This window comes from Symphodus melops, assembly GCF_947650265.1.
Source record: "Symphodus melops genome assembly, chromosome: 2".
In the NCBI taxonomy this organism is placed as follows: Eukaryota; Metazoa; Chordata; class Actinopteri; order Labriformes; family Labridae; genus Symphodus; species Symphodus melops.
The window spans coordinates 16,991,458-17,017,356 of record NC_136692.1 but is presented as its reverse complement, the minus strand read 5'-3'; the positions used below and the strand labels follow the sequence as shown (position 1 = coordinate 17,017,356).

At 40.5% G+C, this 25,899-nt stretch overlaps 2 protein-coding genes across 3 annotated transcripts; one reads left to right on the top strand and one right to left on the bottom strand.

Annotated features, from left to right (window-relative positions):
• Nucleotides 1-2,447: 2,447 nt before the first annotated feature.
• Nucleotides 2,448-11,007, bottom strand: LOC306819869 (mitoferrin-2-like). Its single transcript, XM_079337480.1, has 4 exons — nt 10,495-11,007; nt 6,769-6,997; nt 5,968-6,024; nt 2,448-5,427 (listed from the first exon to the last, which is right to left on the bottom strand). The coding sequence occupies exons 1-4, from the start codon at nt 10,819-10,821 to the stop codon at nt 4,835-4,837; spliced, it is 1,206 nt and encodes a 401-aa protein (XP_079193606.1). The 5' UTR covers nt 10,822-11,007; the 3' UTR covers nt 2,448-4,834.
• A 1,741-nt stretch (nt 11,008-12,748) lies between these two features.
• On the top strand, nt 12,749-25,692 carry LOC306819754 (ectonucleoside triphosphate diphosphohydrolase 7-like). Of its 2 annotated transcripts, none has more exons than XM_079337298.1 (14): nt 12,749-12,944; nt 13,472-13,573; nt 14,041-14,220; nt 15,939-16,144; nt 17,488-17,638; nt 17,876-17,979; nt 18,124-18,183; nt 18,308-18,456; nt 18,635-18,801; nt 19,625-19,826; nt 20,240-20,359; nt 20,452-20,537; nt 21,641-21,802; nt 23,048-25,692. In XM_079337298.1, the coding sequence occupies exons 2-14, from the start codon at nt 13,566-13,568 to the stop codon at nt 23,262-23,264; spliced, it is 1,812 nt and encodes a 603-aa protein (XP_079193424.1). In that variant the 5' UTR covers nt 12,749-12,944; nt 13,472-13,565; the 3' UTR covers nt 23,265-25,692. The 2 variants fall into 2 exon arrangements, with proteins under 2 accessions (XP_079193424.1, XP_079193423.1); XM_079337297.1 differs by having other exon boundaries at nt 12,749-12,950.
• Nucleotides 25,693-25,899: the final 207 nt, after the last annotated feature.

The window sequence follows — 25,899 nt, the reverse complement described above, 5'->3', positions numbered from 1 at the left end:
TGCTCCCTGACGTCAGGGCAATACATTCTGCGATGGACGTGGATGTTTGGGAAATGTCTTTTTAACTGGTTTCCCGTGTCCCCGGATGGGAGACAGGGAGGAAAGCCAGCCAAGAAAACAGCTTCGGCTCGTTCATCAGGCCCAGAAATCTAAATATTTACGCTGTTATCCACATTTATCCATCCACTGGTGCAGCTTTCTGGGTCAAAAAAGAAATGTTTCTGGGAAGATACACGAGGATACAGAGTTTACCAAGTGCTGCTCCCGGAGATTTATTCTAAACTGTCAGGCATTACAATAACACATAAATTGCAGTGTGCATCGCACATAAAATCGTTAGAATCATTTATTTGTGTTCTTCACCAGCTGGGAAAATCTGGGCAGCAGAAGTAAGTGACTAATGTTCAGATATCCACGAACACTGAACTCATGAGCAAGCGATTTAAAATGAAGCCACAGAAGCTGATGAACAAACAGACAGGATCGTACTCTTATTATTCATGTTATGAGAGACAGGTCATCTTACTTGAACTGAATTACTAAATTACTAGTAAAACTGTGGAACATACAGAAGGTAACAGGCCCACACCTAACATCCGCCATATAATCTGACTCTCTCTTCTAAAAGGAATGGCAAAAAAATCAAAGTCAAGGTACTCAAGTGGATGTTAAGAACTGAAAGCCTTTAGTCAACATGAGCTTACACAATAACTCACTCGCAGGAAACAATGCATGCTTACTTTGTGTTGACGCATCTTTATATGCGTGTGCTCAAGTTGGTTGATGGGTAAATACCACAAAGTTAGATGCCTGGATTTACTATGCCACTGTTTTTACACCAACACATGGCTCTACAGTTTTATCATCCTCTTTGTGGCTGCAAGTAAACTTTTTTTTTTAAAGTGCAAAGCTGCCTAGAGATGCAACATCTTTTTTTTTTTTACTCTACTTCAGCAATGACGGAGGACTTTGTTTGCTTTTGCATTTGTCTATTGAACGTGGCAACTTCCACATGCCCCCCACCTCCACCACCCGCCTTTAATTTGTCAGATATTTTAGACGTACCAACCAATGTACAAAAGACTGACCAATCAACATCCTACGCTACGTGTCAACGATGAAAAATGATGGCAGTTGTTTTGGTTCCTTAAAAAAATGAAATCAAAACATTTGATAGGCGTTCAATGTTTATTCATTGAACTGACAGATAAACGCGAGTTTTTAATTTCAAGTGTAAATGGCCATAAGAGGGACTGTGTCAGTGCTTTAATGGAACACATTAATCATTCTTTAGTGGTTTCAGGGTTTGTTCCTCTGGAGTGCTGCCTCTCTAAAACATGCTGGGGGCACCAACACTGCAACACACCATATTGGTACTGTGAATGAAGATTAATAGTGTTGATATTATAACTTAGTTATATCAAGTGCAGTGTCGTCTATATTTGTGTGACCTGTAGGTGGAGCATCAAAGATGGAGAGATTAAAAACTTGTCCCACATTTAAACAGAGAAGAAAAAACATTTATCAAACCTGGAGGACAGCATGTGGGCGTTGGACTCGTACCTCTTCTCTTTTTTCCCCCCAGCTAAACACACTTTTATGTTAGAGGGATGTGCAGAATGTGTGTTTGATGTCAATCATCTCATTTTCCTTTTTTGTTTCATGTCCACACACACACGCCTGGTGTTGACCTTGGCTCTGACCAGACCTGCTGCCGTGTGCCCTGCAGACGAGGGCCTGACCTCACGTCAAGACCTTCCTGTCTGACTTAATGGATCATCTTACGTTTCGGAGCACCGATGCTGGAAAAGAAACAACAGAGGGAGGAAAGGCCTGGCAGGGAAGGGGGGGTTACGTTAGACATGAGGGACATGACAGACAACATTTTAGCTTGTAGGCCGCGGGGAGTGACAACAAACACGGGTCTTAAGTGAAACAGGATCTGTTGCAGTAGGAAGATGGAGTTGCTGCTCTTAGTCTGTTTCTGTCTGTGAAGGTTTGCATGTCGTGGATTAACCAGGAAGCATGAAAGCCTTATCTCTACAGACATCTGCATTAGCTGGTTAATCAACAGAAGGCCATCAAATAACCTCAGCACTTTAGTTTTTACTGAGCGAATTTACAGCACTTAATACAGCAATTCCATTTAAAGAGACATACACTCCGAAACAGAGCGTTCTGAGAGAATTGGTTTATCCAGTCACCTCTGGTGCCTGAGTCATGTTATATTTTGTTATTAAAAAAAAGTATGTTATGTTATATATATATATATATATATATATATATATATGCGTGTGTAAACACTTTAAGAAAGTTGTGCGAAGAAAAAAAGCTTTTCAGATTCAGCTCGTTCCGTTTGAATATAAACATTGTGAAAATAAGATTGTGAGTCAGTCATTACCTGGTGAGCTGTCAACAGAGAAGAAAAAATAAAACCAGTAGACGAGTTGAATTTCTCTCAGCGCTTTGAGAGCCAGCACCAAGAGAAGACCCTGCTTCTGCGAGGTAGCTGCCTTAGCGAAATTTATTTACAATTCACAAAATACAGGTCTCACTCTCAGTGTTCAAGCATTTCACATTAGTGTTGTCAACTGACAAACCACCACTCCCCTCTCCAGTCTCTCTATTGCCGTCTTTGGTTTCCCAATCACAAAACTTGGCTTCACGTGGAACACTAAAATCCTTTTTATTTACCATCTCATCATTTCCTCTCACACAGACACCATCTGTCTGAGTATATGCATTCCAGTTTTCCTTTGTGGTCGCCTTCCCCATTAGGATTTATATACTTTCTATAAAATACTGAATTTAAAACTCCGCCTTACAAGAACTTCTGAAGTTTTGTTTATCTTAAGTTTACAAGCTCGCTCAAAATTCAGCTGGTTATAGAGTTTGGGCTCATCTAAATTTTCATATTTATAGATATAGTTTTTTACATTTCTTATGTACATTCTTCTATGGCTTCCAAACACAATATAACATCTCTGTGGGACTTGTGCGTTGAATGTATGGCAGCTTACTGAAGGCATGTGTCGAAGTTATTTTGTTCTATATACTGTTTGAATTATTTTCATCGTAACAAAGAAAAATAAGTTTTACTTTTAAGTGCTAGGATGCTGTGCTGTTTTAAAAATGGAAAAAGCAACTTAAATATGGCGTTAAGTAGAGGGATTAGGTTTAGTTTAACGGAGTATTTGCTTCTTTTCAAATGTAGCATCTTCCATTTTCACGAGTACCTTTCATTCAGAACAAAAATCAGTTTTTAAATCTGAGCAACAGTCTACATTAAAATTATTTATGATAAGAAACTCTGACGACTCTGACCAGAAACCATCTTCAGCACCATTCAGATATGTGTGGGGAAGAAATCTTACTTTTGTCAGGGGCAACGCAGGTCACGAGTCAGATCATTTAAGCTATATATTTAGTATGTGAACTCCTTTTGAAGGACAGTACAAAGATAGCTAGGTTACATTAGGGACACACTGGGGCCTCACCTGTCTCCATAGACTTTGCTGTCCAAAAGGTGCAATCATTACAGAGTCAGGGCTGTGTGCTCGAGTCTAAATTTAACCTGCTTTTGTTACTTTGTACCCGGTTTTCAGGCTTCTCACAGTGCATGACTGTTCCATTACTCTGCTCAAGATGCCATTTGACACAGACTTTAAAGAAGACCGTGAAGAAAGAAGATGCAAACCAGGGGCACTTCCAAACGACTCAAGAATTCTCCGGGCTGAACTTTACACTTTTGGGGCCCCGAGGCGTGCCATCGCTGCTATAAATTAATCCAGACATTAAAGTGAAAATAGTTTTTTTCATATATAAACATTTTATATAATGAATTTGAGATGGCTGGTTAAATCAATGTATATTGCCCATATAAAAAGGATTGTTTAGTGTGTGTGTGTGTGTGTGTGTGTGTGACATTGCACTATTACGGTCGGCAGTGTTTCCTGGCAACATGCTGTGTTAAGATCACTTCTGGTCAGAGTCACGGCTGAATTTCCACTCATCCAGTAACTGTTAAGAATAAATCACGGGCTGTGTTGACCAAATCAGAGGAATTGGGGTAAATTTATGTAAATGGTTCCATTTCTATTAAACTGTCTTATACATTTTTGGTTGTTGTTAACCAGCTTACATAGTCAAATGGATCCGATATATCAGTCTCTAGAACCTTGAGTGAATTTGCTTGTGAAGCTGTGCGCCCCCCTGTGGTCAGGAGGTAAACTTGTAATAATACTTTTCAGAAATGCAACATGTGCAGTGAATGGTAAAACACTTTACAGAGCAGTTCTTGAGGTTTACTTCAGGGCAAAAACAAGAACGTTTTATCTCTAAGAAACTGCACGCTAGGTGACAGAGGGATGCAGAGCTTTGTTTTTTTTTTTGTTCAAATTGCCAAATTCAGTTCATAGTTCATAAATAAATTGCTTTTTTGAAAGCTAATAAAATAAGTTTGTCAAGTTGAACACTAAATAAATATGGCTAACGCATGAGAATGTAATGGGTTGAGTTTAGGAAAGCAGGACTACCTGTTGTTGATTTTAAGGCCTGTTTCATACTGAAGGTTAAACTCCACACCTCGTACTTAAGTATAGAAGACAAGCACTCTCATAACAGTCATCTTGTCTCCACCCGTTATGAACTAGGCCACATCTAGCTTACCCGATCTAAGTCAACAATAAGCTTTGACGTTTGGCTCAAAGAATCTAAAAATTATCGAGCTTCTCAACCTTTTAGACGTTCAAAAATCAAAACCGGTGTTAGCGACCTCTATGGTGCGTTGACCTTTCGGATGCTTTTGCCGATGCCACATTTTACTTCCGGGTTATTATTTGTCTCCATCGCGGTCTCCACGCAGCCTTCTCTCGTGCTGACGCTTGGTGATGATGTACTTGAAAAACTCATAGACAGACCAGCTGATGGCGGTGGAGGGCATCTGGTAGATGATTCTGGCCTGGACGCCCTTGAAGAATGCCGGTGTGCCTCCCATTCTGTACACGGTCCGAAAAGCCTCACCCAGCCCGGAGATGTGGCGGCTTCCGGGGCCTGAGGCGGTGGCTGCTCCCACGGCTCCAGCTGCAGATGCTGCCTCGGCCTGGATCACATGTATGGCCTGAGCCTCCTGTGTGTTGAGGAGGGTCTTGCAGACGTCTAGCGGGGTGGTGGCGGCGGCGGCCACAGCTCCAGCCAGGGCGCCTGACACCACGTGGGAGGATGGGTTGTACTGTCTGTGGGGATTGAGGAGCTCCTGGAGGTACTCGTAGGTCATGAAGTGAAGCGCCTGGAAGGGCACATTCATGGTCAGCTGGGTGGTGTAGCTCCGGTAGAAAGCTGCTGAGCCCTCCTGCCTCAACAACGACCCCATGCAGTCGAGCACGCCGCGGTACGGAGAGTTGAACATCTGCATTCGCTGTTTCACAACTGTAGGAGGGGGAGAGAAAAAAAAAACTGAAGACAAGCATGCTGGGAAAGCTAGAAATGAGCAGAGGGCCACTTGTTTAACAGCATGACTCCCTCATTGTGTCCCGTCACTCATAAAAGGCTGAGTTGTGGGCCGGGGCCTGTCAGTCAGTTAACCACTAGTATTAATGGAGCTCATAGCAGAACTCCCTCCTCATGCTTTCCTCTATTTCAATCATCTGTCACAGCTTCCATCACAAGGTCCTGCTGTCATGTTTTTGTACACAATGGTTGATGAAAGCTGAAAAGACATTTTTAAATTAGACAAAACTTAAATATGGTCGGGATGTAACGAAAATAAACTTCCATTTATGAAAACATGTTCCGCTGTAATGTTTCTCACTGTAACACAGTGGTATGCTACAGTTTTAATCTGGTCACCATCGGGGACACTGCTGAGTCTTTGGCGCCATCAAGTGTCCTGATGGTGGAATCACACATTCAGAGGGTTTTCTACTGTCTGTGTGTGAGAGAGAGTGAGTGAGTCAGGTGAGGGTTTACCTTCAGCTGGGTTCATAACTGCATCATGCAGCACTGTAGCCATGCAGCCTGCCACTCCTGCAGAACAGAGACATTCAAGAGGAAGTTAAAAGACAAAGACATCTTTGAATGTTACCAATCTGATATTATTATAAGGCATCAGGGAACAGCAAAAAAACTTCTGTCTCGTACGTCAATAATTGACTTTAGAAAATTATAAAAGCCAAACCATCTTTCATTATTTGTGCCTGTGTCTTGTGATCATTTTGTAAATTAGCCCAAAAGAAGAAAGTATGAGAATCTGACCCAGCCGTAACAGGCCAGCGATAGCTGGACCAAACAAGTGCAGGGTGATGGAGTAAAGGTTCTCTCTTTATACAGATGCAACTTCCGTACCTCATGCTTCAGAATAAATACAGAGGCAAAAAGGAAACAGCAGAAACATGATTACACATAAAGATCGCTGATTTAAAAGACAGAAAGACAGCTGAAGATAAAATAGAAAATCCAGTATCCAAATAAAAGCCCAACATTCACAACACCAGTGTGATGTTAGATTCTGTGTGAGAGTGAGGTCAAGCTTTCACACATGTTGAAGGTTTGCATTCAGAGTCGGTTATAAAATTGTATTCGATAGTAAAGCCTATAAACATTTAGTTCATCTTTTGGTTTAAAGTTATATTTATCGTTTTAAAGCTCAGGAACGTGCAAGGATCAACCTGTTGATATTTTAAAGAGTTGGTGGGGAATGGTGATCTGCAGCGCTCCTAAAGTCTCTGCAGAACGAAAACTTTCCTTCCTTTCGAGATGCAGACATCTTACCGTTTGCAAAGTGGCTGTTGGCTCCAGGGTGAATGGCGTCACTGAGTGAAAACTTGATCTTCTCATAGCAGGCAAAGTAAAGAGCGTGGGCAGGTCCCGCCCCCACCGCCAGAACATTCACACCCCTGATTGGCCGCCACAAACCCTCAGTCCGCACAATCTGCCGCAGGGCGTCCATCACGTTCCTGTAGCGTGCGCCGTGCTCGGGGTGCAGGCTCTGCATTCGAGTCTGGGGTAAGTGGGGAAACAAAAGAGGACACATTGATATATAGATCGTAGTTATTAATCTGTACTGTACAGAAACATTGAATTCTTTTAGTATTCAACTATAAAGCTTGCTTTCCCAGCATTGTTAAAACACAAGAGCTTAAAGAAACCAAATGTTTGATATTTCTTGAAACTAAAGTAGAATTTCTAAAGTAAACGCCAACTTGTGCTTATTCACATTAGATACCAATGGTAGTCGAGGGATATTGTGATTTTTTAAATGTGAAATGGACTGTTGCACACTTTTGTGCAGGAAAGCAAAAACAACAAAAAGTGCTTCACCTAGAAATCATTCGACCCAGAACTTTAAACTACAAACGCTTTCTGTCCTGACGTGAACTCAACATCTACTAACAGCACCAACATGGGCTCGTGCACGTTTTCTCCTCGGTCCTCTAAGAAAACCTCTGTCACAGAACATACAATGCAAAAACATATCCATTAGGTCATCACTTTCTTTATACAGCGGGGTGCGCTGAGCCGCAACAATCTGCAAGAAGCACTTTCTGCAGCCGTTATTTGTTTGAGTGAAAACGAGTCTTTCAGGTGGATAAACCACGTAAAAAAAACCCTACATTTTCAATCCAGTTTACAAATTCACTGCATCAGTTGCTTTATCTGTGATCAATGATTGTTTTCCATTTTGAAATCAGCAACATCTCAAACTGTCTAAAAACAAACTAATGTGTGCTCTAGTGTGTGTGTGTGTGTGTGTGTGTGTGTGTGTGTGTGTGTGTGTGTGTGTGTGTGTGTGTGTGTGTGTGTGTGTGTGTGTGTGTGTCAACTAGAAATCTGCCTTATGTTTAAATCAAATGTTTATGACTCTGCTTCAACGACTTCATCGACTCAAATAGAAACTGTTGAATTCAAGCCGCCGACCTCAAACCACAAACAAGAACCAAACATGAAGCCCGGAAGTCGCACAGATTTCAATCACTAGCACTGTTCACAAAAGCTGAGATCTTGACGCCGTGGCTTTTCGGTCCATGACTCATCACTATGCAGAAACAAGAGGCCAAAAAAAAAAAAAAACTTCCTTCCCGACCAAGATGGTGAAATCCTTTAACAAAAATAAATTATGCAATGTGTGAATTTCCTGCCTAAATCCTCCCTACCAGGAAATGACCGCTCAGAACAGATATTTTTTAACATGCATTTTTTTTCAAAGTGTGTATTTTAATGATAGGTGGCATGAAACTTATTACTGAACCTGGAGGGAAAAAAACAATATACTGTAAGCCAGCTGTGTTAAACCAGACGGAATTCAAAAATGGCAGATGTGTTTTCACATTCAATTTGTAAGACATGAAAATAATCATGAGACTGTCTGCTGTTTGACTTGGATGTACAGCTATTGAAAACAGCTCTTGTGAACAAGGGGCCGATCAGCATTGACTTTTTTTTTTGGCCAAATATGCAACGAACTGGAAGAGCTAATCATAGAGGAATTTGCTCAGAATGAAAGCTTTTGTTTTATTTGAATGTGGTCAGGGAGAGCACTGTTGATTCTTTATCTTGTCATACAAACCGGATCAAGGGAGCCAGTGTCCCAGAATGACCAGTTGCACTTTAGAGGCTAATTTGTATTTGGCAGTGAGGCTCTTGTGATGACCCTGCTGGTTCCTTGGTTGCTGATCAAGAACACCCTGGGCCCGCTGTTCTCCCTCCATAAAGCTGGCCCCACTTCCTCGTTGGAGGAAGAGATTAAGGAGAGAGGCTGTCCTCAATGCTTGAAATCATAATGTCCATAATAAACTTATACAAATTGCACAACTGTAACTCCTTGTCTCCTTCAATCATTTGTCATGGCTTTGGAGCTGGCTGTGAAAATGTCAAACTGCTTTAAACTGATTGACCTTTTAGAAAGGTTTTTATTCACTTCTCATGTTGTTCTCATGTTCTATGTTAAATGAGTCAGGAGTTGGTGAGAAGCTGTATCAGCTCATATTCAGGATCAGTAAACATGTCCAGCTTTAGCCCAGAGAATCTGAGATGCAGTATCAAACTAAAAGATCACTTTGTTAAATGTGCTTTTCGGCTCATCTCCATCATGTGATGTTTGCTAAATAACTGGAAAAAAAACAATAATGCCCTGCTCAACAGGAAACATTAAACAGACTTACAAGATATAAGCTAAACCTTCCCCTGACTCTTTTCCCAGGATGTGGTCATCTGCACTACAGTTATTTTTTTACTACTACCTGACCAATCAATCTTAATCTGAAATCAATAATCCCAGGAAAGGCCCCTTAAATTCAACATGATGAATAATTAACCCTACTGGGTGAAAAGTCATGTTTGTTGACAAAATAGGTGATAGGTAAGGTTGATGACTACATCTTTGTTACTAAATCATAAAGTTAGCTTGTTGCATAATCCTTAACAGTACACATAGCACATGCACAAGTCAAGCATGGCTGTCGAACGCCGGTTTATTGACTGATAACATTTACTGTCTATACTGACAACCCATTTGTGTTAATCATCCACTACTTTCAAAGGATTTCTTCCCAATGTGCTTTTACAACGAACTCCTCAGACAGCAGTGTCATTTGTAACAATCTGCAATAACTACAGTCCAGATATTTCATTAGAAATATGATTTATAACTACAACGAGTCTGAACGTGTGCTAAAAAAATAAACTACACTTAATTTATTTCAGACACATTGCATTTCTATTATCAAGTGAAAAGCTAATAGTCAATGACGGCAACTTCGATAAATTAAAGTAATAATCTCCATATCAAGAGCAACAAAAACAGAAGTTTAATTCACCCAATATTCAGTGATTTCTTCTTTTTTTATGACCAAAAGCTGGAGGCAAAACCCTGCACAAACGTGTCAATATATTTGTAAAATGTAGTATTATGTACCCGTCTCTATTTCTTATAGATATGTGCCGGTTTTAAAAGCGTCGGTACTTTAGAACTCTCACAGTAACGTTTAAAAACTCGCAGTTTACAAAAATAATACACGTTTTAATAGTGCAAGTGCAACTAGCCATGTTTTTGTACCCTAAATGAGCGTAAGCTCAATAAAATGAATTGTAGTCCCTTTGATAATTGATTATTAAAACACGCCAACAAGAAAGGTAGGCTAGCATCTGTAGCTAGCAAGCTAAGCAGAGGAGACGCAGCTGTTAAAGCAAACACTTTATCACAACAAACTCTACCTGCATGAAAACTACACTCATTCTTAGCGTCTAGATGTGCTCGTGGATTACACCATGAAGTTGATGTGTGTAATTTAATGGTTTAACAATGTTAGATTAGTTAACTGACCTCTGTTAACAAGGTTACCGCTATTAGCTAACGTTAGCTTGTTGCTCGAGTTCAGGCTTGTATTCGGGCCTCCCGACTGTCGCTCACAGTTTATGTGACCAGTGTTTACGTTTAAATGTGAAACAAGCAGGACGCAGACAAAACGAGCAGTGTATTGTGAATCTTTGCTTTGATACCTTGACACAGTCGATGGGGTACATAAGGCAGTGCTCCATGATTCCAGCCACAGCTCCGGCCAGCATGTGCGTGCTGGTGGCGACTTCCTGAGGAAGCCCTTCATAGTCCACTTCTGTCTCCACAGAGGTCGATGTCTCTGGAGGTACTCGATGCAACACCGGGTGTTCTCCTGCTTTTCTCGATGAAAGAGACCCCACAAACCCCCCAGTTACGTTGGCGTCCAGGAGCCTGCCGCCCCACCATCGAAACTCTGCCCTGGCGGTGGTGCCTGAGACCCGGCTGTCGACGCCCGGTGCTTCCATGGACACGAATCCGTCCGCTTCCATTCAAGAGGAGACGAGATACGTCCGCCAAGTCTCTGGCGACCTGGCTGTTGATGCGTTTCCTACAGCCAGCCAGTGACAGTCTTGGCGGGCTGCAGCCTCGGCGTGGAAGGAAGCTGTGAAGACAACCGGGAACTGGAGTTGAGGGGTGTGGGACATTAATGGGATGAAGAGTGAATCAGAATAAATCCCGTAGTTTGATTTGACAATCTTGCTGTCAATCACAGTCACTTCCTTTGATTGGCCAAATTGGTCACCAAATGGGGCGGGGTTTAACATCAGTAGGCGTTGACGATTTCGTAACATCAGGGTGTCGCATGTAATTTCGGGAAATGCTATAACAGTCCTAAGGAATTTGTGCTATACAATGGCTATTTACGGCTAAATATGTTTGAATGAAAGGTCAAATATGTGATAATTCCTTCTCTCTTTCACTATCTTACATTTGCAAGAGCTGTTCACCCAGGTTATAAAAAGACGTACTGGGAGTAGGACTAGCCTTTTATTACATAATGGGACTGAGCATTACTGTATCTTTTGTGAACAATTTTGGTATTTGCTGACACTCCCTTAATATAGAGAAAAACAGTTTATTAAGCACAGAAATGTATTTATCTTTTCCTGGAAAAAAATACAAACATTGCTGTAATCTAATAAATGTAGGCTTACTACAATAATACAACGCAACAAGGTTTAAAATGATTCCTTTTTCAGTTATTAGTCTATTCTAATTTCTCAGTTATGTTTAGTAGTATTTTACTCCTGTCTTTTAATCATACAACAATGATTTACAATAAAGCTCCCGTGAAAAAAAATGACATTGTGTTCTAATAAAACAAGTAGATCTTTCAATAGAAAACAAAATGTTTAGTTCCAAACATATAGTTATTTCTGCTAAAAGTGAAGTTTTTTTTAATCTGAGAAGAGATTTGTCTTTTTTCCATCCTCTTTCCACAGATTTCACCTGGAAGCTATAGTGTCCAGGACCTAAACATCTGCAACTCTTTCTGTTCCATTTGCCTGCACAGAACTGGGAGATAGGGCCTTCGTCCATTCTGCACCTTCTGTATGGAACATGGTGCAAAAAGACTTGAAAATAACTGAACTGATTTCTTTAAATGCCTTTAAATCCAGGCTGAGAACACATGATACAATCTTCTCTACTTGTAACTGTTTTTTTATAACTTTAACGGCTTTTAACTAATCCAAAATGAAAAAGGACAATATGACAATTCCGTTCATCATTACAGAATTTAGTGTCTAACAGAAGAATTAGTAATCTATTGGTATTCAGGGGAACTGTTGGCAATTCTTTTGGCTGTAGATTATATAGAAAACTTTAAACCATGCAAATAAATGTATTTGAATTGAATTTGATGGCAATTCTATCAAAGGAAGATATACATATGACAGTGATTTACAGAAAACATAGAAAAAAAATAATTGAGTAAAAAATGGCATGAAGATTGGAATAATCAAAATAAAGGTATAGAATTGTTCCAATATCCAAAGGAAAGTGGAATTAACTTGGAAAAAGCTGAAATAAACAAGAAGGAGACATAGTTAGAATAATGTGTTTGGATACATGTACCTGAGAAGTACATTAAAGATAATTGGTTAACATCCGAACGGTAAGCATATGTGTAAGTAATGCGATGAAGCCTACAGAAGGCAGCTGTTAATCATTCATTGTCGTCAATACTAACAGCAAAGAGAGATTCTCAAATACAAACACGGACAAATATCACATCAAGTTGGAGGTGAAAGAAGTATAAACAGTTCTGAAGCGTTACATTCAGAATATCTTGAGGAGAGAGCTTTATCCAGAGTAATATCAACGATATGGAAAGACATAGAGTAATTCCGGTTCACACTCCAGTTCAGAAGGTGGCGGTAATGCACCTAAAAACTGCTTGACAACCGTCAATAAACAACAGAAGAAGAAGAAGAAGAGGAAGAAGGGGGAGAAGAAGACGAGGAAGCGATGCGAGGAAGACGGCACCTTTTCGTCTCATCGTCTTCTTTTAAGTAGTCTTCGTGGTGTAAAGTGAGAAGATAAATCGTTTTTGTTATAGGACATACTTTTCAACAACTGACTGTCTGGTGATGGTGGAAGAGAAACACATGTAGGGGTAAGTTTATCTAAAAATAATGACATCATAAGATACACTTCATCAGATCACTGATCAGCAGGTTTATAACGGAACAGATGATAACATTACACCCAGGTGCTACATTGTGTTTTAATATGTCATTATTTGTGCTTTTTATATTGTTGTTATGTATTGCATGCTGTTTATAGTTTAATGTTTTAATGTCAAGTCAGGGCTTATGTGCTTATGTTATAGGCCTACAATATTTACAACAATTTATTTGATTCAAGTGCTATAGGCTTCAAACCTGTTAAAGAACAGGCAGTATGACGGTCACATGGGAGAAAAACCAAATCAATACACAGTCAGCTGTGATTACAAGAAAATGAAATCTGCCCCACCAGCCGGCTGTCACAACATACATGTAGCAGAGGTCATTTAAAAAGAAGGACCTCCTCCTAACAGCTTAGCTTTTAGTCAACCTTTGACCTGTAGATACATCTTAAAAGCCTGTTCAGCACCGTGAAACTGCATTAACGCGTTTCCCCTCCATTTTTAAGAGCACCGTTCACAACCCTGGACAGGATCCTTATCAGACCACTGGCACCATGAGGTGACGACTGTGACATCGTGTACTGTTTGTGACGTGGACACATGGCAAGGTAATAAACTGCTTAGAGTTGTTGTGAAACTAGAATTATAAACTCGCACGCATGATAACAGTAATTTTCACATAATAGTGATGCCTGTTTTGATACCAAGGCGATAGAAACATCCGAGCTCTCGACTTTGTGTCATGTCTCGTTTTCAGAAATCAACAGTAGCAAGCACACTGTCTTAGTTGCACAAATACACTCAAAACGTTTCTGATATATTTCCAATTTGTTTGAGCTTTACTGGCTGTCATTAAAATAACAGAGATCGTAACACTTAGGAAGATGTGGCGTCAAAAGGATCAACATTTTAATAACCTGAGATTTGAAAGAATTTGAGAGCCTCGAGGTTTTGAGCTTTGCGTTCATACATCATGATTTGTGAATGTGGCACTTTATTGTCTATTAATTGTCTATTTATTGTCTAACACACACATAATGATGATAAGAGTATGGTGGGGTTCTTTCCTCCTCAGGATCAGTTTCTCCTGCCTGCCGGCCTCCTGGTACTGCAGCGTGTCCCTGCTGTCTCTGAGCTGTGTCTCCAGGCAGAGACTGCTGCTGCTGCTGCTCTTCATCACATCCGCCCTCCTCCTGGCTTCGTACCAGAGGCAGTTGTGGGGCCCACAGCGACGGCCAGGGTCCCGGTTAAATAAGTTAGTGGCAAATTATTGGGATTGAAAAAATGTTAGAAAAAGCTTGAGATTTCCTCCCAGACACGATAAGAGCTTTTGCACAATCGTGCACATTTGAGGATTTTTACATTTTTAAAGCATTGAGTTTCTGCCCAAAATAAGTTTTATACAATTTATTGTCTGACTCTCTTTTTATTCATCTTAAATTGATGCTCTGCATCTGAGTCAGTCTTTGGGAAAAAAGCAACATTTTCTGAAGGATTTTCAGTTTTGAATCAATCTTTACCTTCACTACATAAATGAAAGTTTTGTGCAAGCACTGCTTTTGTCAAACATATCGTAACCAATAGCAACAGTATTTCTCTTCACAAATGTATTTATAAATTGTTATAGCTGTACACTTTGAGGTCAAGCTAAATAATCATTCAATAACCATATTCGTTGTACAATTGTTAAATGACAATAAAGACATTTGATTCTATTCTAGTCTAAAACTTTAAATGTTTTATGTCAACTACACGCAGCCTAGAGGAAGAGAGAGGTCTAGTTTTCTTAATTTATGGGACAGTCTACCCCATCTTTACAATTTAGTGAAGAAAACCAACCCTCCTCTGTATTTATTTACCACAAATTAACCTCAAACAGACACACATTTAATTACATACACATTGGCTGCTTGTGAAGCCCCATCCCTCTTTAATGTGAAAATGAAAACATTTGTTGCTGAGCTGGAAAGTTCTTGGTCAACTCTGCCAGCTGATAATCTTCTGTTTTTTTTGGAAAGCAGACGGCTCAAAGTGGTGTGAACTCACTCTGTGAGACCGACTGCAGCTGCTGTCTTTAGTATCCAAGGACAGGCAGAGATAAACATGTGACTCCTGAGAGTTAAAGGAACTTTACAGTGTGTTGTTTGCAACTCCATTACAACAGCTCCTGTTTATCTTCTTCTGTTTTCAGTACGTGTCCTTACATTTGAACAGGTAGATGTGTTTCATGACAGTCTCCTGCATACTAAATGTTTCTCCTCTTAGCTTTAGGCTTTTCTTCAAACCACCTGACACATATATGGATATGTTTTATCATAGTACAACTGTGTTTTACTTCTCTGGATAAATACTAAAAACCAAAAGTAGTCGTGATTGACTTTCTAACGTCTAAGTAGAATCGAAAACAAAAAATGTCCTAATAGGATACAAATGAGGTGTTTTTTTGTTGTTGTTTTGTTTTGTCTTGGTGGGGTTCAAAAAACTTACTGCACTGAAGAAGCAGGACATTTTGCATTGAGATGCACAGGTCCAACCTGTTTAAGCCTCACCCTTTGACCTTCTTTATCGCACTATACAGAGGGTTCATCCTCATGGCAGTATGTTATTTTCTTCATCTCATAATGTTCCCATGTGTCAGTGTTGTAAAGATGAACATTCTTTACTTTACTTGTCACTTTAAAAACAATCTGGTTTGAACATTTGCACCAAATAATGTTACAAAGCCTAAACGTTAGCCGCTAACCAAAGGAACTCATGAACAGCCCAACACGAGCATCGATCAACAAACCATAATGGCAGAACTCTCACAGTAACACAGTAAACATAAAGGCTATCAATCAGAGCTAAATTGATCAATGTGTTGATTTGGGAGGGTGGAAGCAGGGGTTGGTTTTGTTTCAGAGCAGAGTAATGTATCGCTTGTATTTTTGTTGTTGTTTTGTCTGAGAGCTTCCTGGGTTTGTTCTCCTGCAGGTACCTCTCCATTGCAGAGACCATGGAGGCCACTGACATCCTCAACCCTGCTCTGAATTATGGGATTGTGGTGGACTGTGGCAGCAGCGGTTCTCGGGTCTTTGTGTACTACTGGCCCCCCCACAACGGGAACCCTCACACCCTATTGGACATCAGACAGATGAAGGACCGTGACCGCAAACCTGTCGTCAAAAAGATCAAACCTGGTGAGGAAGAGGAGCTTATTAAATCGTTAATGTCTGCGTATCGATGCTTCTTACGACACTCTCCAGCATGTCCATTCTCTTTGTTTAAACGGTGATTTCTAAGGTCAACACAAACAAACACAAAACATAGGCTGACACGATTGTGTCTTGATTTTCTGAGGATTTAAATCCATTTATAATTTGCAATTAATTTAACGGACATTTTTATCCAAAGTGGCGTAAATCAGAGAGTAGGTACAACACAAGCGAGAATCACTCCCGTGATTCCCCGCAGGCCTCAATGTCATCTCTTGTTGTTGTTTTGATTGAGAGACTCCTAGCGGCGGATTTAACATAATGTGTGTTCTTTACAGTGTGTGTAGTCATGACGATCAATACTTACTATAGTTCATCTCTTAAAACGTTGAAGGACTGTGTGTGTAATAGAGATAATAGAAAGCATTTATGGAAGAACAAAGTTTAATACAAGACAAAGAAAGTTACTCCGATGCTGTTGTTTCTTGTACGGTACCCATCACTCTCTCCTTCTGCAGCACTGGGGGTTTGTGTGAGCTTCATTTCTCATTATATTATAAATGAGTCACAGCAGCAGAAAAGGCTGATTGGTCTGTTTGACTTTGTTTTCTCTCGCTCTCAGAGAACCAGATTAGATTTCACATGCTGCATTTGATCAGTGCGCAGCTTCACACCCCGTCCTACTTTGAACCCTGTGCCATAATATATCAACCCTCAAAGAACAATGCACTTTCATGTTTTCAGAAATGAATGTGTGGACGACCAAATTAAAACCATCAGCAGTCAGATTGTGTAATCATGAGCACTAGTTTCTGAAAAGATGAAACTCATGGGGTCGCCGGTGGCGCAGCGGCAGTGCGCGCGACCCCACGTATTGAGGCTCAGTCCTCGCGCGCGGGCGGCCCGGGTTCGCGTCCGGCCTGTGGCCCATCTCCCGCATGTCTCTCCCCACTCTCTCTCCCCCTTTCCGACTCTATCCACTTTCCTCCCTCCACAATAAAGGCAAAAAGGCCAAAAACAAATCTTTAAAAAAAAAAAGATGAAACTCATTTGCACTTTTTTTTAAAAATTTATTTTATTTTTTATTTTATCTAGAGCCCAACTCATCAGTTAGCTTGTGCTGGGTGTTAGCCAATATAATCTTGATAACAGAACAGAAGAAAAACAGACCTGTTGTCATCGTTATTAAAAAAAAAAGAAAGAAGCAGTGACATCCCTGATATCTCTGTTAGATAAGCGATGAGCAGTTTTGAGTGTTAAACTTGCTCTCTTCTGTTGACTTCCTGTTTTCAAACAAAAAGGGTGTTTTTGGTGTTTCTCTCTATCAGGTATCTCCACTCTGGCAAAAACGCCAACTCAGGCCAGCGACTACCTCCATCCTCTGCTCAGCTTCGCTGCTGCTAACGTCCCGAAGACCAAACACAAAGAGACGCCGCTCTACATCCTCTGCACTGCTGGCATGAGGCTTCTGCCTGAGAGGTAATCAGTGCAGAGCGTGTACACGTATGTTCAGCAGAAATATGAGTCTTAATACTTAGGATGGTGTAAAGTTAGTGTGTGATATGCTTTATATTTCAACACCTTTTATACCGCATTGATTTCTACTAAATGTTTTCTAAGTCTCTTACTCTGAAAAAAATGACATCCACAGTTTTTGTTTTTGATAGGAGATCTCTGATGTTTTCCGAATTCTACTTCTTCTTGCTTTGTTTGCAGTCAGCAGGCAGACATCTTGGAGGACTTGATCACTGACGTCCCCCTGGAGTTTGACTTCTTGTTTTCACGTTCTCACGCTGAGGTCATCTCTGGGAAACAAGAAGGTGAGGGGGGGTGGGGGGGAGGGCTTGCAGTTTTCCTGTGATGGCACAGCTTGCTGGCACATTAATTTCCCGTTACATTTCTAACTCCTGCTCGTTTCTTTGTGGCTACGATGACACGCTGCTCTCGCCTCTCCCACCCTGAAGGAGTGTACGCGTGGATTGGCATTAACTTTGTGTTGGGTCGCTTCGATCACGCCGATGACGGTTAGTGTCAGACTTGTTTAAAGATGTTTGTTTCGACGTAGGGTTGAACTTTCTTAATATGTGAAATATTCTTCATTCAGTACAAAGTCACATCACCTGGACATGCCTCCTTTATGTTTCTCAGAGGACGCCACAGTTGAGGTGACAACTGGCTCTCAGAATCAGCAGCCAATCAGCAGGCGGCGTACGGTGGGCATCATGGATATGGGGGGAGCTTCTCTGCAGATTGCTTATGAAGTGCCGAGTGCCATCACCTTCAGTTCACCACAAGAGGTGAGGAAGTGCATCGTGCTCTGATAAACGTTATTTCCATAGTGATTTAATACACTGAACTTTTTTTCGTGATTGATCAGGTGGCGTAAAAGCAAAAAGCCCATCCCCGTCTCGTCTGTTGAGGCCTCGTCTGTACAGATGGTCTTTTCTGCAGCAATGTGACGTCTCTGTGTTTCAGGAGGAGGCGGGGAAAAGTGTCCTGGCAGAGTTTAATCTGGGCTGTGACGTTGAACACACACAGCACGTTTACAGAGTCTACGTCACCACCTTCCTCGGCTTCGGAGGAAACATGGCCAGGCAGCGCTACGAGGACCAGCTGGTCAACAACACACTGGCAAAGAACAGGTGTGTGCTCACACAAACAACGGGTGAACTCTATGTATACAGTATGTCAATGCTTGTTAGTACGACTTTCCATGAATTCCTTCAGTTTGGTAACTTTGTGAATGTATCATTTAAATCTGTATGCCATCTAAGAATAACTACTCTAAGTTGAGTAGCTGTAACCGTATATAGGTGAAGTATCTCACAGCAGCAGGGTTATATTTGGATTAGAGCCAACTGTTAGTGAGGAGAGGGTTGTCTAGGGATGTATATGTCTGACATTTGCAGTCAAGCGAATGCCTTATCGATGACCTTATAGAGATGTAGCCATAGTGGAAAGGAATTTGTAAGCTGTACCTTCTTGCAGAATATAAGCAAGTTTGTTAACAGAGAAACTTTGTCAGTTTAAGGCAGGTTTGGTGATGAACTCCAGATACACTTTCTAAGTTTTTGGTTGAAACTGTCTTCAGGTCCTGACAGTAATTAATAGCTCTTGTGCTCTGAAAGAGAAAGGGGGAAAAAAATCTGTCATCTGTAGCAGCTGTATACACGTAAAAACTTCAACCAATGTCGGCATTCGACCATGTTTTATATACCAATCAAGTGTAATAAAGTATCAGGACTTCAATGTAAAGATGGTATTCTTTTTAAAAAAAATAAAAAATCTGAAGGGTCTCTCCCATGAAGTCTAATAAACTTTAAATTGTTAGATATTAAGAGTTTGACATTCTCTTAAGTGGTAAAGAACTCTAATACGAGTCTGAGGAATGTCAAAAATCAACGTTGCACTTCTACTTTCCCTTCCTGATGCACCACCCCGATGTGACTGACGTTTCTTCTTCAGGTTTCTGACCACGCAGACGGGCCTGAGTGAGGACAAACCGTACCTGGACCCGTGTCTGCCAGCCGGTCTGTCAGACACTGTTGCGAGAGACAACCACACACTGTACCTGAGAGGTCAGGGAGACTGGACTCACTGTCAGGATGCTGTGCGTCCTTTCCTGGGCCTCCACAATGGCACCATGTCGCCACGGGGAATCTACCAAGTATGCACCTTCCTCTGCAGTAGATAACAAGAATCAGAGACGTGCGCATAAGAAACCCAGAAGTGATGATGTTGACATTGTTAAATCAATAAGACAGATTAGATTTTTTTATTTATAGTTGACCTGACTATGATGTCTTTAATGATGTAGGCAGATGTGAATTCTTTTTGTCAGCCTACACAAAATAGTGAAGTGATGATAATTAAAAAAAATAAATGCAGAACACCAAGTTTATCCTACGATGACTAAAAGGCCTAATATAACTGTATAAATGTAAAACTCAGCCTGTACTCAGTGCTTCAGTGAATCAAAAACTGTTATCAGATGAAGTAAATCTTAATGAACACTTTTTTTGCTTACTGAATTTCAATTTTCCAAAAAAAATAAATACTGTTGCTATTTTTTCCTTCCAGGCCCCGATCAACTTCAGCAACAGCGAGTTCTATGGATTCTCTGAGTTCTTTTACTGCACCGAGGACGTGCTGAGGCTGGGAGGACGCTACGACAGTGAGAAGTACTCTCAAGCTGCCATGGTACCTAGAAACCACCCTTTACTTCTCAAAAGTCACTTACTTTGCCAAAAGAGCAGAAGATTTGAAGTTGTTGACGCTCTGTTTCTCCGCAGGAGTACTGCTCTACCAAGTGGTCAACTCTAAAGCAGCGTCTTGACAACAAGCTCTTCTCTCAGCAGGCGGACATGGGCAGACTAAAGTAAGTTTGTCCGTCTTCATCCTGATCCAGACAAGCGTGTCTGAACGCTCCACGTCTGTCACTGTGTGGACGTGTTTCTTTCTTTTTCTGATACGTTATAATGCTCTACTCTTCTCATGCTGAACGTACAGCCCACAGCAGAGTGTTACTAAGGAGCACGTCGAGTTTCCAGATTCTCTTTACAACAAGTAAAGAAGTGAACGCTTTCGTCAACTTGACTTTATTGTTGTTCCGTCATATTACATGACTTCAGAGCTTCACCAGTGTTTCTGTGAGAGGAACAGTCTCTCTGTTATCAGCTCTCATACACTACTCACTACATATGGTCCATTGTAACAGCGTGTTGCCCTTTAGTTTTTTTTGTTTTTGTTTCTCAGTCATCCATTTGTATTTAGCAGAACCTTTAAAACAGAAGAAAAGAAAGAAGCAGGAGGCATTGAAGACCATATCACAACTTACAGAAACGCAAGTTCTTCATCTTTGTGTACACATGAGATTTAGCTCCATGTTCAGTTTGAGTCATTAAACCCTCAATAAATGTAAAATACTCAAAGAATTTTTCTTTGGCCAGTAGGAAGCAAGAGGTAGAGTTTATTTTAAGTGTAACGACTATAAATTGGGCTGATCTAAGCTTTTGAAGGAACTTGATTTGGAACACTTTAGCTTTACAACCGAGTCACAGTGTGAGTTTTCTGGCATAAAAAACAGCGTAAGCCAACTTACTAAGTAACTTACTAAGTTTACATCAGGAATGTGCTGTTGTTTTATTTTTATTTTTTAGGTTCAAAATGCAGAATATAAAACCTAAAACAGAGTCTGCATCTGTTTAAAAATTAATGTCTTCACCCTCAGTGTGAGCTGCCAAAACAACAGAAGCCTGTTCTACTTTTGCTCTGTAGATGGCGCTCAAAGATTCTGATTGGTTGCTGCTTTTCTTGCCTGAATGGGGTTCCGTTTACAATAGTCTGTGTCCCTTTGTGCACTTTACACAAGACAGATGTGTTCCCTGTGGATGTACATGTGTTGTACCTTGTTCCTCTCCTTGAGGGATTCATGAATATGTAATCATTCTTCTGGCACGCCCCCTGCTCCTGTCCAATCAGGTACCAGTGCTTTAAGTCAGCCTGGATGTACGAGGTGCTACACTCCGGTTTCCGTTTCCCCAACGACTACACCAGTCTGAAAACAGCTCAGCTGGTTTATGACAAGGAGGTCCAGTGGACTCTGGGAGCCATCCTGTTCAAAACCCGCTTCCTGCCTCTCAGGTAGATTTTCATGTCAACACACATACGCACGGAGCAGGACAAGATGTGAACAAATCCATATGACTGTATACAAGATGATCACAGATGAAAAGATACGATATTTATTTAACATCACTTTTGTCAAAGTTAAAAGTTTCAATTGAATCTACAGCTCACACTGTCACAAATAGGCCCTCAGAAAACATTAAACTGCTATATAATGAGACAAACGTATCTTCTATACATGTATATTATATATTCTATATAGGATATTAAGAACATTAGAAGTTACAAACTGTATGTACCCACAATATGATATAACATCTATCAATAAAACATCCCCCTGCTTACTGTAGAAGATGCTCAACAGTCAGAGGGAGTAAAGTGAAGAGCATTTTAAAGCAGTGTTACCAACTATCATTACATTTCTAGAATGTCAAAAATATATTAGTTTAGTATTGTACATTTTTCATGATCCATGGATGGATGGATAGGATATGATTGAACTATTTGCAAACCTGGTCCAACTGTTGTTCTAATCTGCAGTCAAAAAGAACAAGAGATACTCAGACTTTTGGAATTGCTCGAGGAGCTGACTGCTTTGAATCAGGCTGCAACAATAACTCTGCTCAAAACACACCGTTCAGACCAAGCAGCTACCTCCGGGCTTTAAAAATGAAACCAATGCAGATTAGAAGTGCAAAATAACAGACACAACAGCCGTTTTTACAGCAGAAATAAACACATAAACCAAATAGGTCTGATTAGTAATTGTCACTGGCACACACCTTACGAGGGGTGATATATATTTTTTTTGTAATGGCTCTGCATTGATTTTGAAAATGATATGTGGTGTTATCCATAGTTAGGCGTGGAGCTGACATGATTGACAGATGGGCGCCATGGAACAGTTCGTCAAGAGGCTTAAAACCCGCCTCAGCTTCTGCTCTAAGGTTTACTGAAAGTTGTCTTGAGACAACAATGCATTTTATTGAAATTTGCCTTTCAAAACTCTCAAGGTCACCTTCCAAGGCAGAGATAAAAACAGTCTGGTTCAGACTGAGCACACCAAAATAAAATGTCTTTGTCCTCATTCATTTTCACCACAAGTGGTGTAAAAGCAAAAAGGGCCGAGGTTTATTTAGATGGATTTGGGTTTATAGACCAGGGTGTGCAGAATGCTGACACTATAATTCTATGAATCATTAAGGATTAGTTTTTGTCAGATGAAACATGAGCCAGCGTGTCTGTTCATGTCATCTTTAGGGACCTTCAGCAGGAAACACTGCGGCAGAACCACCCAAGCTGGCTGCGTTCCTCCTTCGTCTACAACCACCACCTGTTCTCGCTTTGCATCCTGGTGGTGGTGCTGGCCATCCTGCTCTACATCCTGCGCCTGCGGAGGATCCATCAGCGGGAGCAGCGGCAGGCCGAGGTCCTGGACCTGATCTGGGTGGAGGAGGGAGAGGCCCTCATCGCCTGACAAACTCGTCTGTGATGGGTTGATGTCAACAGATAACCTGCAGGGAGTTTTTGACTTGGAAAAGACCAATATGCAAAGGATGGATACACGCAAAGAGCCGATAATTTATAGCCTGAAAAAACATCCAGGTAAACGAAATAAGAGCCTTGAAATCAAACTGCTCTGTTCACTCTGTAACCATGCAGCTTCAACATGAATCTTTTTTTATTTGCTGCTCTTCTCCACCTGGAACCCTGAAGTTTGTCTGTTCAGGTGTTCAACTTAAAGTCTGTGTATCTGAACCCAGTGGGTTAACTGCTGAGCAAGGTGAGTTGATAAAGATCCCGGACAACAAGATAAATTAAAAACAGGAATTTAGGTCTTAAAATCATTGAACAGCCTTTCAGGAGAAGCTATCCGGAGGCACATAAGAGACGATTGCACCTTGCTAAGGATTCATGTTGTTTTCCACGACATTGATTTCCTATGATGCTAAAGCAGTACTTTACAGTTACAGTTCACATAGAAGATCCTGTTTATATTGTGTGGGACAGACTGTAATGATGGAACAAAGCTGTAAAATCATTTTGGATATTGAACATCTAACTGTAAAGTCTAAGACAGGCCACTGAACAAGTGTTCAACAACCTTACCTCTCATCCTTAAAGCCTCAAAGAGGAAGAGGATAGTGTATGGCATTCTAATCTTTCTAGATCAGTTCGTTCCCCTCAACTCAAACCCTTGACTATATTCATCAGGTGACATGACATTCCTAAATGCTAACTGAGAGACAGAAGATGGAGACGCTTTCCCCTCCTCATAAATCCTTATTTTTATTTGCTGAAATGTTCACAGCCCCAAAGACATTCAGCTCTGAGCGTGATGTGATATCAAAGCTGACTATCATCATCACGAGTGCAGCAGCACTTTTCTTCCATCAAAGACGGACAGTGATTCATCAAACTTATTTCCTTGAAAGCAATCAGACTGTTGATGTGAGCCACAGAGATCAGCATCAGATTGTTCTTTGATTCTTAAAAGCCACTGTTGTCCTGCCAAGACCCATGTCTGTCCAGAGCAGATTACCATCAAAAGACCGACTGAGCCAAGTGGCATTTTAGCTGAAATAAGCAGAGATCTGCTCAGTGTGAGGAGGATGGTGCTGAAAGCAGATAGAAGCCCAAAGGCCAGATTTAAGATGATACTGTATGATTTCTGAATATAAAAACAAAAGGACTAAAGTTAGATTTGTAAAAAACAAGAAAAAAAAAACCATGAACTACTTTTTGGTTCCATTTTCCTAAATGTCACACATTCACAGAAGCTCAAATGTTTTAGATTGAATTGCTGTTTTAGAGTTGCAAATCATGAAATGTAACCAATAGTGAAATTTCACAGCTTCCCAAATGATCAGCAACTTAAATGACGAAGGACAGTAAAGTTAACTTGAAATTAAATTGTATGGCCTGAATTATATATTTTATGAAGCATAAGCTAGTTCCCGACAGAAGTTAATGTTAGCAACATCTTTATACTATGGCAAGGGTTAGAGACAGAGGAGACTTAACTTCCTATTAGTATCAGTTAGCTCATCTTAATGCACTTTAGCTAACAATCATTAAAGCTAGCTAACGGCTATGTTAGCTAAATCTAATTTGAACTCTTATTTTAAGCTTTTTTTTAAACTTAGTGTTATTCAGATATTATTTTTTTGTTTCTAAAACAATCTGTAGTTACTCAGCTATCATTTTAGGAGTTGTTTCTTCTTGGACATTTCAGTATTTCTTGTCATCTTTGTTGCTGATCATTTGACAAGTGGTTAAATCAAAGTATTTGTCAGAGGTAATTTCGTTCTTTTAACTACGAACTCCAAACGCACAGAATAAATGCTGCCATGAGCGTATGTTGAACTTTATCGTGCTGACTCAGCTCTGCAACACATGACGATGCAAATCTGTGTCTGAGCAGCACCTGGTGAAACTTCTTTGGGAGTTCAAATCATGATTGATCCCACAGTGGGAGGATTTTTGTAATTAATCACACATAGTTGTTCAATCAGGTGTGGGGCATGAATCATCAAAGTAAGTGATGATGACTCTGATGTCAAGATGAAGAAATCTGTTTTTTTTTTGTTTTTTTTTAATCTGTACGATCATGATAACGTGAGGAGGAGACCGATTTTTCTACAGCATTAACAAACTGTGATTCCACTTGTTTGTCTCTCTTTCTCCTTCTGATTCCTCCTGATGTGGTTTCAGGATTTCTGCTGCTCCTCTGATAAAGGGACCAATCCCTGAGTGTCTTTCCAGAGCTGGGTGTTGTGCAATGTAGAACTGTAATTCTTTCAGACTTTTAAAGGGACACTTGATGTCATGTTTTAAGGTACCTTTGTTTTAAATGTAAATAGAAAACAATTCCAATCCAATAAAAGGATCCTTTTTTAATAAAATCTGTATGGAGTCGTGTGTTGCGTGAAAGGGATTATGAGGCAAATAAGCCCTGAACAATGTCTCACAGGCTCAATCTTCATCCTGATGCAGTCAAATGATAAGAATGGTTTACTTGAGTTGATAACGAATATATTTTGAGTAATATGTGGACACATCCATGACTGAAAAGTCAGGCCAATGAAGAGGTACCTTAAACCCGCATTCTT

What these genes read in the sequence shown, in the direction of transcription:
- LOC306819869 (XM_079337480.1), bottom strand. Translation starts at nt 10,821, where the DNA reads ATGGAAGCGGACGGATTCGTGTCCATGGAAGCACCGGGCGTCGACAGC. An exon ending in ACCCCATCGACTGTGTCAAG is followed by an intron (nt 6,998 to 10,494) that starts GTATCAAAGCAA and finishes CACTTACCCCAG; the next exon opens with ACTCGAATGCAGAGCCTGCA. An exon ending in AGTTATGAACCCAGCTGAAG is followed by an intron (nt 5,428 to 5,967) that starts GTAAACCCTCAC and finishes CCCCTCCTACAG; the next exon opens with TTGTGAAACAGCGAATGCAG.
- LOC306819754 (XM_079337298.1), top strand. An exon ending in CCAGGGTCCCGGTTAAATAA is followed by an intron (nt 14,221 to 15,938) that starts GTTAGTGGCAAA and finishes GTTCTCCTGCAG; the next exon opens with GTACCTCTCCATTGCAGAGA. An exon ending in AGTACTCTCAAGCTGCCATG is followed by an intron (nt 20,360 to 20,451) that starts GTACCTAGAAAC and finishes GTTTCTCCGCAG; the next exon opens with GAGTACTGCTCTACCAAGTG.